Source organism: Gasterosteus aculeatus, chromosome 4 (assembly GCF_964276395.1).
Source record: "Gasterosteus aculeatus chromosome 4, fGasAcu3.hap1.1, whole genome shotgun sequence".
NCBI lineage: Eukaryota > Metazoa > Chordata > Actinopteri > Perciformes > Gasterosteidae > Gasterosteus > Gasterosteus aculeatus.
The window spans coordinates 33899551-33915696 of NC_135691.1; the positions used below are offsets into that span (position 1 = coordinate 33899551).

Consider the following 16146-nt stretch of genomic DNA (forward strand, 5'->3'; position numbering starts at 1 on the left):
CATTCTTGATAAAAACATGTTTTAACTGTGCTCACACTTTCACCCACTAACTAACTCATTCTGCTGTTTTCCTCCAGTGAGTTCATGCGATCGCTAATCACCGACATGGACTTCCGCTCGTTAGAAGTGAGGCTCTTCAAAGCGAAGGTAACATAAAGGTTCGGTTTGCATTTCCCCAAATTCTCTTAAGCGTCCGCTGGCTAGTGGTTCCCCGTGCTCTTGAATTTGCATTCACAAGGTGCACTTGGCTCCACGCAACCTCAGATTAACTCTCACATGAGTCACATTCATGCCACAAACTCCGTCTCCACCCCTCTTTCATGGCTCCGCGGGTATAATTATAATGAAATAAATACTGGTAAACACTTTGAAGAGCAATTCCAAAGCATGCTTTGTAAAGCCAGCTTCTCTCTTTTTTTTAAATGAAAGACACTCAGCCCGCATGCATAGAAATGAGGGAAGCCGGCCGGAGGAAGAAAGAGAGGGGTCCCTTTCCCTTTTCATAGATTAGCAAAGCCCTAATCTCATTAAAGTGCCCAGCAGCGAACATGCCGTCCGCTCCGCCCAGCCCTGTAATCAGCCTGAGACACACGGCTCATCTCGGATGGACCGGACCGGCCCACCAGCTGGCCCGCCCGCGACCAGGCCCGGCGGCCCCCATTCACACGAGGAAGTGCTGAGCAACTGAAAGGCAGGGGGAACATGAGAACGGGCTGATTTCCAGAGGGATTATTCACCCTACCACCGCAATTATCACCTTCACTGCATTAACTGTGCAAACAGGTGCACTCGGACGGGACCAGAAACGGGTAATCTGAGGCTGAGAATCGCACACGATATCGTGTTTGCACCCGCACGCTGCTCGGGGGGACGGGTGGGAGTGGGGGTTCACAGCCGGTTTGCCTTGTTTTTTTGCACCTTTTATGTATGACAAATATTATTGTCATCACTATGCAGCAACTGTTCCTGTTCCTCATGGAGGAGCAGCAAGGAGACGCCGGAGCCCAGCGGGGCTCCATCAGCGCGGAGCAGCTCCTTCTGGAGCTGAAGGCCGGGGGCATCCACCTGGAGCAGGAGGCGGCCGTGCGGCTGGAGCTGCAGCGCATCCCCCCCCTGGACCTGCTGGACTTCCTGGCCTACCTGCCGCTCTTCATGCTCATTCACAAGTCGGTCATCGCCAACCCTCTCAATGACTCCGGCGACCTCTGACCTCGGCCCTTGGCACCTGGCAAAGCAGCGTCACTGCCGTTAAATCCACCAACACGCAGGAAACTAGAAACCCTTCATTTAATTTGTTTTGTTTTTACATTACTAGTAAAGATAAGTCTGGTTATTAGCTAGTTAGTTAGCCTGGCATGCTAACGTGCAGTTAGCTGCTAACTGCCAGCTCAGCACGTTGAGCGTTATGAAACTTTTGCAACTTGTTTTCACAACCACTTGATGTTTGTCTCATTGATTAATAAATTGTTATGTGGTTCCTGTTAACGTTTCATGGAGCTGTGAAGTGCTGTCTATGGTCCTGAAATGTTTCCGTAGATGTTGCAGCCGTTTGAAAAAGCTTTAAACGCATCAAAAAGTTGCATTAAATAAAAGCACCTCCAAACGGGGCGGGGCTCTCTTCTTTGGGGGGCGGGGCTCTCCTCTTCAGGGGGCGGGACTCACCTTAAAACGTTCAGATGCAACATCTGGGTGTTCTGGAGAAAACAACATGTGAAACGCTGCGACTGCCGTGGTCTTCTATCCAATTTAATCAACACTGATGAATGAAACTCAATGAGATATTCAACCAATGAACTTTGAGCCATTGTTTTGCCTCAGCTTTGCCAATTAGATAAGGCCCGTGTTCTCCTGAGGCTCATGCACGCTCCACAGGCCGCCACAGAGGAGAAGGTAATGGACTGTGACAGGGCAACAGACCCGGACTGCTAAAATCCCAACAAACTAGAGAAAGAATTTATTCTAAATATTCTAATCAAGTATGGATCACAAAACATTGAACTTAAAGGAGTCTTTATGTTTTCATTTTAGTAACTAAAAACATTTATTCAAGCACACTGATTGGGAGGAAGACATTCTCCAAATACAATCTCTCTCTGGATTCCTCCTGTCTTGTCCTTCAAAAAAATGATTCCACAAAGTTTGATACAAATCTACTTTGTTATATTTAACAACAGAACAGAAGGAATCCAGTATATAATATAAATTACATACTAAAAGTCTGTGGTTGTGTATTTGGGCATAGACGTTGTTGTTTGCAATCGTTTTACCTCTTCTTTTATTGGACATTATTTGGCAAGTTGTCTTTTATTTGTTTATCCAAATCAAATTTAGGAATAAAAAATGCTGACGAGACACGTTTTGTAGTTGAAGTTGTTACATGTTTTATATTCACATTTAGAAGTGAAGAGTCTTACATTTTGAGTTTTTCATACTTCTGTTTCAAATGAAAAATAAACTTTTGTCTCTTCTGGAGGTGGGATCTTGTTCCTTTTTAATAAAAGAGTGGGCTGTTTTTTTTTAATTGATTTTGATACCAGTTTTTTTAAAATAGAAGACATGTTGACGCCTAAAGGTCATCAAAAACATTTCTCAAAAAGTAAAAAACATGTTGTTGCTTAAACATATTCCTCAGAATACACATGTGTCAGAAACTATTTTTTTCGACCTTTTTGAGGGTCCCTCTCGTCTCCTCTCGGGGGCCCCTGGTGGTCCATGAACCCACCATTGAGCACAAATGATGGAGCGCACGCGCATCCTGCACAATGACCACAGCCCACCCATTCTATTATGTGCATTGGTTTCTCTTTTTTTTGTTAAGAGTCTACTGTCGAAAATATACCAAAAATAACTTTATGTAATACGACTTCTGCCCCCCCCCCCCCCCCACACACACACACACACTCTCCTTCCCAGGTGGTGGTGGTTGTGTGTTCAGCGGCACGCCGCTCTCAGGAGACACACGCCGTCAGCTCATTGAGCTCCGTGTCTCCACTCGACCACCACGCGCTCCCCATTCACTCATTAAAGCGGGCGCGTGTCCGCGCGCTACCTGTCACCGCAAAGTCCGACGGCGACGCGACGTGCTGCTCCTTCACAAAGAGGAAATGAGTTTATCTTTTCTCAAAGTTTACCGACAAGTTTTGATTAAAAAAAAAATTCTCGTTCTAAGTCTCATTATCTACAGAACGCCTGCGTTGCGAGTCTACTTTATTATTATTTGGTTTTATTTTTTTGATGGTGTTTGTTAACTTGACATCCATTTGATTTCCTCTTGCAGAATATGTGACACATACAGATGTGGCTTCACGTTTAAAGTTTGTGATGCCAGATTTACTTTTTGTTTGCTGTCCGATTTTAAAGAATGAATCAAGGAGACTGACATTGAGGGTTAGAGGAGGGACATTTGTCTAAAAGGACCAATTATATCGTGGATTTCGAGAGAAAATACATCGTAAAGTCCTTTCTATTGCTCCATAATTCCCTCTTACTTTCGCCTCCAATTAAACCACATAAGTTGGAACCAAAGATGCTCCCACTCCTTTGAATGCGCCCCCAAAAAACACAAGACAGAAAAGAATTCAGTAGCAAATGGTTTTATTCTTGGACTATAGAGTAGAAAATATGGTTATAAGACTTATTCTTTTTCCAACATTTGTTAATGTGAAGACAATATAGAGCTGGCAGTATAAAGAGACAATGAATGCGGTCTGTTTGGACAATAGCTGCATACGTTTTGATCTTTGTGAACTTCATGACATAACGCAATAACATGGTTTTGCTATTAAATAAGACACGTCGGTGCGATAGAATAAAACGTCGGAGCGTTAAACTCCTTCTGGGAACCTCGTGAACAGAAGAGCCAGAATAATAGACTACACGTCTCCACAGGCCGGAGGCATAGAAGCAACTTCGCAATATATAGACAAAATATATACAAAAATGATGTGTACAAAACATCTATAAATCTCTTACATACAAAAATAGCTTAATATATTTCAAAAAAAGCGTTTGATATACAATTTTATAGAATAAATCCGTGACTTGGAAGCATGTTTCTGGGAGGTTTTACCGAAGGGTCCGTGTTCTGTGATTGGGTTTAGCATAGTTGAGGAGATGTTTTAATGGTTGATGCTGGAGACTTTAGGGTCGTTGTGTGTGTGTGTCGGATTCCCACGCTGTCAGGAGAGCCGTCTTCCTTTAATTCCTCCGGCGCTGATCTCTCCGGCTCGATCCACCCGCGAGTCCTCGGGGGACTTTGAGGCCGTCACTGTCGTTCCGTCGGTCCGGGCGCACCGGGCGTAAAAGGACAATTGCGTCTTGTTCCTGCGTGCGGACACTCGGCCTCCTCCGGGACAAACCCAAGCGCACTCCAACGGGAAAGCGAGTCCATCTGCGAGTCTGCGAGCGGAAGAGGAGGAAGAGAAAAGCGGTTAGCCGCCGATCGGGAGGCGCGTCGGTGACGCTCGTCTGACTTCATCCGTTCTTACCGTTTTACACAGACGCTCAGAACCAGTTGGTGAAGTCCAGCAGCTCCTGCTCCTCCGGGCTGAGGGGGTCGTACGAGCCCTCGTCGGATGAGTACGAGGACACCGGCGAGCCCGCCATGGAGTTCATGTCCCCGGTGTATCCCTGCGACATGGCGGGCGACAGGACGCCGGACTGAAAGGCCGCGCTCACGGCGTCGTGCTCGTCCAGCAGCTGCTGCAGCGCGCGGATGTACTCCACGGCCGAGCGCAGCGTCTCCACTTTGCTCATCTTCTTGTTGGCGGCGCCGTTGGGCACGTGCTCCCGCAGGGTGGCGAAGCCGTTGTTGACCAGCTTCACCCGGTTGCGCTCCCTCTCGTTCCGGCGGGCCACGGCGTGCGGCTGCTGCGGCGGGAGGCTGTAGCCGAAACCCGCGAAGTTGAGCCTCCGCTTGCACCGCAGCAGCTCCGGGGAGGACGAGCGCTGCCGCTTCGGCTGCTTGGAGCACGACTTCCCGCTGCTCTGGCTGCTGCCGCTCGGGCTCAGCGGGACGCTCTGCGCTGCCACGGAGGAGAAGAAGCAGGCGGGCGGCAGCAGCTGCTGATGCTGGCTGACGTTAATCTCCATCTTGGCTGTGAAGTCCATTCCCAGAGGTCGAAACTTAAAAGAAAAAAAAAAGAAAAAACATAAACTTGTGAGGAATCGCCGAGTGTCGGAGCGGTGCGTCCCGCTCGTGCCGTTCACGTGTTGACGCGCGCGTGTATTGGTGGGGGGCAGTCCGCTGCTTCTCTGAGTCCTCGAGGACAGACGCCACCGCTTTTCAATGCGTGCGGGTGGTGGGACAAGCCACGCCCCCCGGTCGCGTGGATTCACCTTGGGCTCCTGCCCCGGTGCCGGTGCGTTTGCGCGCGCGCCGGACGCGTGCCACTGGAAGCGCTAAAAAAAAAAAAAAAAAAAAAGCAAACAGTCAGTGGGGAGTTTTTTTCTTTTTCTTTCTCTGTTCTATCCATCGCGGGGGGGTCAGATGGGGGGAGCGGCAGAGCGCAGAGGAAAGCTTTCCACACCGAGACGCACCCACATGTTCGCAAACCGCATGTTGTTTCATTTATTGGGTTTATTTAACATGTTTTGCCAATATTGTAAATATCAGATGTGACCAAAGGCCCTCGCGTTAGATCATTTAACACATTTTAACTTTGTCTGATTTTGTAAAGTTAAGACGAGCGGAAGGTCCAAGATGTCCCAAGAAGAAAAAAACGTTTCTAAAGTGTCACACCAACAAGTGACATCACAACTGTCACGCTCGCGTTGCTCTTGAAATAGAGTCGATGGCTTTTGTGTTTTTGAAGAAGGGTTGTTTGTGTTTGCTTGCAAAGATCTGTAAAGATCTGTAAAGATCTTTGCAAGAAAACGAATAACAGAGAAGCGCGTGTTGCTCTTCAACCTTTAGATGTTCCTGCAGAGCCAAACGGTGGTGCTGAAAGACAGCGCCTGTGGGAGCCGTGCGCGTGCGTCGGTGGCTTCGACTCCAACCCGGTGGTTTTGTCGGCGTCACGGACGCGTCTGAACGCCGCTCATTTCAGGGCCCATTGTGCGTCAAATGTTCCACTTTGATTAAGGCAGATCATCAGCCGCGCACAGGCGGAACGGAGAAGCGCAAATCGGCCGAGGGCCCCTCAGAAGCCGTTCGGAGGAGGCTTTGTGTCCGATTTGATACACGGCAGCGTGGACGCGCACCGTTCTCTCCATTGGAGTTGAACTATAAAACAGTGCATGACGCACTTCTGTATGCATGTGGCTACAGGCGTGTGTGTGTGCGCGTGTGCGTTTGTTTGTTTAAGTTCGTGAGTACATTTCCATGTTGCGCACGACGTCCCTCTAACTGCGCTGGTGTTGTTCGTGTGTAGAAGTCACGTCTTTGGGGTAGAAAAAAAGAAAAAAGCTTGCATTGAGGACCCCCCCCCCCCCCCCACACACACACACACACCCCACCGCAACCACCAATACTTTCTTTTCTTTCCCTCCCCCTTGTTCTCTCTGTCTCTCCCTCTCGCCCTTTTTTTTCGCCCAGCAAGAGAGTTTAGAAAAGAAGCGTGGGTTCCATTCAGCCTCCCCCAGCACCCCTCCACTCCTGCCCGGCTTTCTGAAACCTATCCATGCCCTGTCAGTGTGCTTCCAGAGTCCAATTAGCGCTTTGTGAGGACTCTCTCTCTCTCTCTCTCTCTCTCCCCTCCCTCCCTCACCCTCCCGCGCTGCTGGTCTTCCAGAGGCTGGGAGGGCGCTACTTCTTTTTCTCTCGAGGGGCTTTCCAGTCACAGCCGAGTGTAATAATTAATATGACATCTGGGCGCCGGAGTTCTCCTTTAACCACTTTCTGTATTTCGCTCTGTTCTTTGTGCGGTTTGTGCTTTGTGGAGACAATAAAACAAAAGCTCATAATCGTCCATGGCATCTTTGTGTGTGATGTGAGGGGTAATCCTCTCAATTTGTTTGTCATTAAAAACTGTTTTTCTGACTGTCGTGCAGGTGCACCATCAGTAATGGATATATTTAAACACTAGTTTTACAGTTTACACAGTTGTAATACCTCGAATTTGCGAATGCTTCCATAGTTAAGGTTGAGCACCAACCGCCAAGTCAAATTCCTTGTATGTCTAACATTTTTTGGTTATAAATGTTTCCTGATTCCTGATTATAACCCATAGCCTTTACTAACCCATTGCATTGGCATTTCATTTCATTTTATTACTTGTGCACTGCTGTCTTGTTGTCTATTGTTACACTGTCTACTGTCACGCACCAACCGCCAAGTCCTTGTATGTTTGACATATTTTGGCAATAAATGTTTCCTGATTCCTGCTTCCTGATTATTACAAATGCATATATTTTTTTTGGTTTTCTCCTTTTTTTACATTGGTGTTTACTACAAAGTTTTGAAAAGAATCCGAACTCTACAGGCTGAAAATATTTCAGCACACCAAAGGAATGATGAGAAATGTATTAAAGATTTGCCCTCTGAAAATAGGTTTTCAGAGGGCAGACGCTAAATGTCACTTTTTGTCACCTTTGCTTTAGTTTTCTCCATGTGTCCATTGCCTACAACACTGATAAAATAAAGTGCAAGTACAGAACACACAATTAATTATCCTATTGCAAAGAGTTTGTTGCATTTTCGGATCAATATTTCTGCCATGAACTCCTGCCTCCTCTTCGCAGTGTAAACTCATCCCTCCTCCCCGATGCGATGCTTTCTGCCCGGCCTGAAAAGTTGTGATGGAATGTCGCCCTCTAGCGGACAACAATGACACGTCACGCTGGAGAGGACTGCTGCCCATTTTACAAAACTCTCACGCTAAACTTAAATAGAAGACATTTTCAAGGGGTTGACGGGTAAATAAAACATAAGCATGAATATCACTTTCAGACGTGTTGGTGTTCTATGCATTGGGGTTTAAATGCGGACTTTTTAAAATATTGTGTTGTAAATGCAATGTGACATCTAGATAAAATGCTTGAAAGATGTATATACAAACAATATCATTGTCAGTGAAATGTTCTATATATATTAATTAGATGTATCATTTGTTGCAATATTCTGCAGTGTTTTTGCTTTGCATCGACGGAGAAATTTGTGAAGAGGATCAGAGGAATTCTTAACACTGGATAAATTGATTAATTGTGAGGTGAAATATGTTTTGTCTTGAAACATTGAAACAGCAGATCGATTGATATTGATAATTATATCACTCTTATTGCAAAGCATTTTTATAAATTATATAATATAAAATAGAATCCTTACACATAGAAACACCGCTTTTTATCATTTGAAAAGCGCGCTAAAGTTTGCGAAACAGACGGTTTGTCTCTACCGAGCTGCCGTACTCACGTGCTTTTGTTTACCAAGACAAGCAGTGCACCATGCAGCCACTTAGCCTCTCTAACATTATACATATACATGGACTTTAAAGTTATTTAACTAAGAAAGCCGCCAGGCCCGAAGGATTTGATGTTATATTACGTTCTTTGGGAGAAGCTATTATTCCCTTTAGCTCATTTTTGAGCTACCGTTAGCTTAGCCAGCTGCTAGCTTAGCCAGCCGTTAGCTTAGCCAGGCTGCTAGCTTAGCCAGCCTTAGCATAACCAGCCGTCACGAACTCTCCTGGGTCGAACTGTCATCAGCAGCTGCACAAATGACTCGTGTGATTTCGCGGCTTTAATATTTAATAACTAATAACTGTAGTCATGCGTTCCTTGAACTACGTTCAACGCGTCAGTTTGGATTTCACAGGAACTCTGTTTCCTCACGCAATCTGCCTGGGAGATGCGGACAACGACTCTGTGAGTAAAGTTCTGTGTGCAATACATATTTAAAACATTAAATGTTACTTTTTTTCTTGTCTTAAATGTATTTTTGGGTTGTTGGTAACATCCAATTAATGACCTAATTAGTGACCAGTGGCTTCATTTGTATCAAAAAAAGTCCACATGTTGACCTCTTGCGTCTCATGAGGATGAAACGTTGAAATCACACATGCTTTGCTTTTGTCTTCACACACCGTGATCATCTCCCTCATCCTCCTTCGCCGTATCAAACTGACCCTAAACGTGCTTTCTGCCTCAGTTGAACGAGCTGATCGTGGGCGACACCAACGGGAAGCTGCTGGTGTACAAGAACGACGACTCCAGGCCGTGGGCGGCGAGGAGCTGCGCCGGCATGGTCAGTGGAGCAGAGGCCTCGCCCGTTGCCTCGTTTCTTTCCCTTTCGCTCACTCGCCGATGTGTCTTTTGTCCGGCAGCTGACTTGTGTCGCGGTCGGAGACGTCTGCAACAAAGGGAAGGTGAGTGCTTAAGGCCGCACGGCAGCACAACTCTTTCGGTGATCGCCCCCCTTCATGGTGCCCCCACCTTTTGTTGGACAGAACTTTGTGGTGGCGGTCAGTGCCGAGGGCTGGTTTCACCTCTTCGACTTGACCGCTGCGAGTAAAGCGGACTCGTCCAGTCAGCATGAGTCCACGTGCTCCGATGACCAGAAGCCCTTTTTCACCCAACACATCCCCGCCAACACCAAGGTCATCCTCATCAGTGATATCGGTAATCAGACCCCCCTCCGTCTCCCGTACGCCCTCCTGTGGGTCTGGCTTCCTGAATTTGACACGCCTGTGACTGCAGACGGCGACGGCCGCAGCGAGCTGGTGGTGGGCTACACCGACCGTGTGGTGCGAGCCTTCCGTTGGGAGGAGCCGTCCGACGGGTCGGAGCTCGGATCCGGACAGCTGGTCCTGCTGAAGAAATGGCTTCTGGAGGGGCAGGTACACTCATTGAACCGTGAATCTTGGGGGTGGGGGTTGGTTTTATTAGAACACATAAATACACGAGCCTCTTATCCGACCACACGCGTCCGTTTAATGCTGATGTGCAGGTGGACAGTCTGTCAGTGAACCCGGGTCCCGAAGGTTTACCCGAGCTGATGGTGTCCCAACCGGGCTGCGGCTACGCCATCCTGCTGTGCTCCTGGACTCAGCAGGACTCCAACAGCTCTGGAGAAGACGGCCCCCCCACCCCCGGGAGGTAGACGCCGTCCCAAACAACAGGAGCTCTAGACGGGTTAGACGCGGGGAGCTGTGATTGGTGATGCGGCGTCTTTTTGTCCCGCCCCCTCCCCCACAGTGAGGCGCCTTCCAGAGATGTAGTTCTCCACCTGACCAGCGGGCGGATTCACAACAAGAATGTTTCCACTCACCTCATCGGTAGCATCAGTAAAGGTCGCTGTTTATTTAACAAACGTTTAGTGGAAATAACTCATGAGTTCTATTTAAAAAAAAAGATCCAACTATATTTTGATTTCTGTTTGTCATCAGGCTCTAAAGAGGAGTCTTCTAAATGTGGGCTGTTTGCTCTCTGCACTTTGGACGGTGAGTTAAGTTTCTGTATTTTAGTCCCCTTAAATTGACTTAAATCATTTTAGTTGTGTGTGTGTGTGTGTGTTATATATATATATATATATATATATATATATATATATATATATATAAATCTATATCTCACAGACACACACCGCTGCTCTGTGTCCTCTGTAGAGGGTCCTCAGCAGATAGCTGGCAAACACTTCTCAGAGCATCGATATTTCCAGAGGATCCAGTGGGATTAGAATCATTAAGGCCGTAAACGGTCCACCTTTCACCCCAACAGGCGCCGCGTGACACCTTGATGAGCCGACACGTTACCGGTTAGAGCCTCGTACCCGAGGAACGGTTCTCATTTCATCCCCGTTTCAGGGATTAGTTGTCAAGGAAACCACCGTGTGGGAGGGCTCTGGGTTCGCAGAGCGGCATTGATTTCCTCGCTGTGTTGGCGTGAACGTGTTTGGACGGAGTTCTTTCTGCGGGGCCCTTTTGTTCACAGCGTTTCTCTTCCCTGAAATGGATATTTAGCTTTTCATTTCAGCAGACTTCTCAAAACCAGGTTTTTTTCCTTTGTTCAATATACAAACGGTTTTAATGTTCTCTTTTCGCCTCGAAATGTTCAGGTACGCTGAAGTTGATGGACAGCTCGGAGCAGCTGCTGTGGTCCGTGCAGGTGGATCATCAGCTGTTTGCGCTGCAGAAGCTGGACGTCACTGTGAGTCAGTTTGTGCTCAAATCAAGAGCTAACTTTGTTTTATTGACATCAAATATAAAACGGATGAAAGCGTCGTTCTTTTCTCTCTCCAGGGAGACGGCCGGGAGGAGGTGGTGGCCTGCGCCTGGGACGGTCAGACCTACATCATTGACCACAATCGCACAGTCGTGCGCTTCCAGTTCGACGAGAACGTCAACGCCTTCTGTGCGGGTGAGCGGCCTCGCCCTCGTCCCCGGGGTGACCCCCTTTTTATTAAACGCCACGGCAGGTTTGAGCGACGTATCAAAGGCTCGAGGCTCCAGCACCCGGAGGCTCCAGCAGGTGGCGGCGTTGGGCTTCGCCTTCCTTTTCAAATCCTTCTCACAAATAGAGCTAATAGGACATTTGGATGAGGAGAGAAGACAAGCGACTTTGATCAATCCTCCATGTTCCTGTGTGTGTGCAGGTCAGTACACGTGTAAGGAGGGTAAGAACAGCCCCTGTCTGGTCTACGTCAGCTTCAATCACAAAATCTACATCTACTGGAAGGTGGAGCTGGAGCGCATGGAGTCCACCAACATGTTGCGGGTCCTGGAGGAGAAACCCGAGTTCAGCCGGCACCTGAGGCTTCTGGGAGTCGGTACGTGCACCAATCAGCAAGCCGAGCTCATTACGATCCGCGTTCAGCAGTCAGAGCCACAGCTCCTCTGCTGGTCGTTGTAATTCGACACGAGACCGACTGCGACTATTCGCTGTCGACTCGTGTGCCACTCAGACTGCGACCCGAATGGGACTCGTGCAGGAACACGGATTCTTTCTCACAGGGTGACGTACTGAGATGTAACCAGTTCTCTGATGATTTGTTTTTTCCAGTAATGAACACAATCTTTCTGATTGTGTGATTTATTCTGCATATTTAGTTTGAGTCACACACTCGGGTCAAAGGTAACCAACCCTGCCCACCTTACTTTGATTCAGTGGCTGCATTGCTCACGTTAAGGTTCTTGCCGTTATGATTCAGGGAGCCAGATTCCAAATCTTGTATGTATTAATCTGTAGTCTGTCACTCAACTGCAGAAATAACCAGCATGTTTAGTGGCGCTGTAATCCTCTCTGACTAGTTTCTCTCCCTTGATGTCTTCTGAACAGCTTCTTTCCAACGCAATCCGCCCGACAAACACAACAAACAAATGTTTAACTCTAAGTTAATTATTGTGAAGGCGCATAAGGCTTTTTTTTAAATTATTTTTTTAGCTTAATTATTCTGCTGCATTTCAGCCCCCAGTGTGTTTTGTTTTTTAAGAAGCTCCCATTAAATCACAAAGTAGTCTTCTTTCTCTGCATGGATGACCATCTCTTCAGCTGCTGATGTCAGACATTCCCTGTTAAATGAGTGGAAACGTCTTGGGCGACGATGCCAGACGAGCGTTTAATCAGCGGGGCCTTCAGAGGAAAATTACAGGTTGCGGCTGATTTTCCAGAAGCTGCCTGCTGTCAATAATTCAACCTGTTGTCCTCCTTTGACTGAGGTTTTAGAGACCTCCCCCCCCCCCCTCCCCCACCAGAGAAGCAGAAAACCCTCAGAACGTCTGTCTGCCCTCCACAGATACGGACGACCCGGCGGCGGTGAGAGCCATGGTGGCGAATGTTCTCTACAAGGATTCGCAGACATAGAAAACTCATCAACGCGGCCCCCCCCCCCCCCTCGTCGGTCCCGCCGATAGAGGCGTTGGTGAGATCTTTAAGATGGCCGTCGGTGCTGTTTGTGGGGGGGCAGCACGCCGTGGGGGGGGGCGGGCATCAAAAGCATCGCCCACTGTTCCAGATGGGAGGATCCTCTAACCACCGATGCACCGAGCCGCTCGTCTCTTCTCTTCCCCCTCATGCAATATAAATCAGCGCGTGTGTGTGAAGGGTAAACGCAGGCTCAGGTGTCCTCTCGTCTCCTCAGTTTCTGCCCTTTAGAAGACGCGTCGGGGGACTTCTTTCGTCCTCCTCGCTCACAGCTCCACGTCACAGAGTTCGTCCCCACAAGCCATAAACACTCGTTTCTGTTCATGACCATCAAAGGTCTCGTCGTCGTCCTTATGGATCCTGGCTGTTACAGATGGATTTACAGTCTGTCTGTGTTGACGTTGACTCTCCCTGGTTTCCAGTGACGCTGTGGGACTGTGACCTTTGCCCCCCCCCCGAGCTGGAGCTATTTCAGCCTCATCATTTCTTCTGTTGACCACACTCAGAGCTCCGATCTGCCCTTTTTAGCAGCGTTATTCATCTGGAGGTCGGCCCATGAGAGATCTCGCCTCAGGAGAGTTTGTTGTCATGCAGCTCGGAGCCGTGTATGATTTTTCTTTAGTTCACTTCTCTGAGGAGTTGAAAGGTCATCGGTACCAGAGAAGTATTGCAAGAAAAATGTCTCACAGCCCAGAATACTCCGGTTCATATTCTTGGGTTATGCGGGTCGACCCTTCACATGATTAATGGAGTAAAATGTCAAATTAAAAAATATCAATTGAGTATATATTTTATTTATTCGTTTCATTTCACAAATTGTTTTACTTTCTGTCAGGATTCATTTCCATATAGTTTGTTTTGTAATGTAATTTCTCGTGTGACTTTGTTCTAATCATGTGCTTTGTTCGCCGAGGGAAGAATCGCTCAAAACGTTTCTGCTTGTTTCTCTCCTGCGTCACAAAATGATCAGAACCAACTTCAAAAGAGCGTGAGCCACATCTGTCCGTAGCCAGGTGTGGGTTTCTTTTTTTAAACTGAACCACATTGAAGACTAAAAGTCTGCCGCCATGCGAGCAGCTGCACCGACAAAGGTGCTCTGAGCTAAATGCTAACGTGCTAACACCCCCGTGTTCAGCAGGTAGGATGTTTACCGTCTTAATCATCTTAGCTTAGCGCGTTAGCATGCTGACATTTGCTAATTAGCAATAAACACAAAGGTCAGCTGAGGCTACTTTAGGAAACTGAGCTTTTGATGGAAGCTGCAAATGTCGACCTCATGGTAGGAAACATCATTTGGGGATCATGATTTTATATCCACATTTATTTTTGCAATCAAGAATTAAAATATTGGCTTGGCTTTACTAAATGTTTACATCTTGACCTCTTACAATTTCATTAAACATTTACAACATTAAAAAAAACAATAACCAATAAATCAAATGCTAAATAAATGTTTTTTTTATTTACATCAAACACTAAATATCAATGTGATCTGCATGCAGACTGACGGTAAATGTGTGCCTCCGTCGTCATGGTGATTTTAGTGCTTCCCACAGTTCAAATCCGTCATCATACGAGGTGCGTTTGGTTGTCTGCTTTCAACTGCTCCCCACGTGAGGCTTTTTTTTTTTTTTTGTTTACCTGAAAATGCCAAATGTGATTTTCAGAGGAGCACATGTCTGCTATTATGTTTGATTGCGCAATCCAGTTCGACCCAGTGCAGTGATTCATCCGCTCACAAAGACGCCTTCCACTCAAACGCGTCGTCCGTCTTGAGTACAAAGAATCGCCATCGGCGGGGGCTGTGGCTGAACACATGAGGACAATCACCTGCAGGCTTTTAAAGAGCATGGATCCAACTTTTTTTTTTTTTAACCTTTTGACCTTCAGAACTGTGCAGCAGTACGTGACAAAAATACCTGCTGATGATTAATGTGGACTTTTACACAACGGCCATTTTAATCCACTTTTCACAGCATTACATTGGAGCTGAGGTTACTCATAAAAAGGAGCCTTTAACTTACTCGATTTCAACAAGTTAATGACATGTTGATTCAGGCCGTCCAGCCCCATCTTGGTTTAATTGGGTTTAGTGAAAGGATAGAAGAGCAGCTTTGTTCAGTTAAAATTATACTTTTCATTTGATGAATAAGAGTCATGATCAGTGCGTCAGCCGCAGGGCTTTGACAATACTACAAAGTGCTAACATGATCCAACATTTAACAAAAACAGATTGTTTTTATCCACCGTTTTGAATGCAGGACTTTAATTACTTTAATGTATTCTTCACTTGTCACCCGATAAAGGCTCAGAGTCACGGATTCGTCGTGGTCACATTTCATTGAAATACATTACTTTGTGCTGCGGAATTGTTCATTTCTCTCCGGCCTTCCTGTCGGTTCACATCAGCATCTCCCTCCTCAGCCTGGTGCTGTGTGTGTGTGTGTGTGTGTGTGTGTGTGGGGGGGGATCTGATCCTGACTGACAGACAGCTGGACCCCCAGCCTCTGAAATATGTGAGCGAGCGTGTGTGGGGGGGTGGGGGGGGGTTTGACATGAGCTCTATCACGCTGCATCAACGGCTCCAAGCAGCTGGGGGGACGCTGATTAAAACCGTCCAATTTATCTTAGCTTAGTTGCTGTTATTACGCGCGGCAGCACTGCCTGGGTTTGGGTTTTATGTAATACGCTTTATGGGTGCAGCTGTAATTCTGACCGGTGTTTCCATCTTTGGGCTCGTGGACTGCAACTGGTTTATTCCATTTGAGTATGAAAGCTAGTCAATGCAAGCAATTCTGTTTGAATTCATCTCGCAGCGTTTTCCAGCATGTGGGATTCACCTCGGAGGCCCAATGACGCCACTGGCTTACTTCTTTTTATACAATGCGACAAAGTGGTAATCGTCCCTTCGGAAACACGAGGCGTGTGTGTGTTAGTTGTCGAGGACGTACATCATGTTTGTTTGGTTATTTTCCTGCCAAATCGGACACGTCGCAGCTCTCGGATCTGTTTTCCGCTCCTAATTACGGCTCGTCGGCTTGGATGCCGTCATAAATGTTAATTACAGTTCAGAGACATTGTGCAGTAATTACATAACTTGCATGTTCTATGTGATTATTTCTGAGCGTGTGCTTTGATGTTCTCCAAATTCTTTTTCTTGAGCGTCTCCCACTCACTGCGTTACATAAGGGCCCCCCACCCCCCGTAGAGGACCTGGTCTGATCAGAATTCCCCTGGTGTGGCTCTCTGGGCTCCTGAAACCACGGCCTTTATCCCTCTGTAGCTTCATATTATTCATTCCCGCCTGCACATCACTTTACCCTCTTTGCTTGCAGTGTGCGTCCAACGCAT

General features: G+C 47.1%; 3 protein-coding genes across 7 annotated transcripts in view; 2 read left to right on the plus strand and 1 right to left on the minus strand.

Moving 5' to 3' along the window:
* Positions 1–2466, plus strand: part of LOC120818181 (uncharacterized) — a 34127-nt gene extending 31661 nt beyond the window's left edge. For all 4 annotated transcript variants that reach the window (XM_078100503.1, XM_078100504.1, XM_078100505.1 and 1 more), the window contains 2 exons: positions 78–147; positions 958–2466. In XM_078100503.1, coding sequence (XP_077956629.1) covers positions 78–147; positions 958–1209 — 322 coding nt within the window. In that variant the 3' untranslated portion in view covers positions 1210–2466. The remainder of the gene's footprint in view (positions 1–77; positions 148–957) is intronic.
* Positions 2467–3577: 1111 nt separating this feature from the next.
* ascl1a (achaete-scute family bHLH transcription factor 1a) lies at positions 3578–5397 on the minus strand. The gene is made up of 2 exons (XM_040175423.2): positions 4488–5397; positions 3578–4398 (listed from the first exon to the last, which is right to left on the minus strand). The coding sequence occupies exon 1, from the start codon at positions 5107–5109 to the stop codon at positions 4504–4506; it is 606 nt and encodes a 201-aa protein (XP_040031357.1). The 5' UTR covers positions 5110–5397; the 3' UTR covers positions 3578–4398; positions 4488–4503.
* Positions 5398–8314: 2917 nt separating this feature from the next.
* itfg2 (integrin alpha FG-GAP repeat containing 2) lies at positions 8315–14246 on the plus strand. Of its 2 annotated transcripts, XM_040175436.2 has the most exons (12): positions 8315–8802; positions 9086–9181; positions 9261–9302; positions 9384–9555; positions 9634–9773; positions 9884–10032; positions 10132–10226; positions 10323–10376; positions 10991–11082; positions 11175–11292; positions 11528–11701; positions 12668–14246. In XM_040175436.2, exons 1-12 carry the CDS (start codon positions 8707–8709, stop codon positions 12733–12735), a joined length of 1296 nt encoding a protein of 431 aa, XP_040031370.2. In that variant the 5' UTR covers positions 8315–8706; the 3' UTR covers positions 12736–14246. The 2 variants fall into 2 exon arrangements, with proteins under 2 accessions (XP_040031370.2, XP_077956633.1); XM_078100507.1 differs by having other exon boundaries at positions 8317–8802; positions 10132–10376.
* The last annotated feature ends 1900 nt before the right edge of the window (positions 14247–16146 follow it).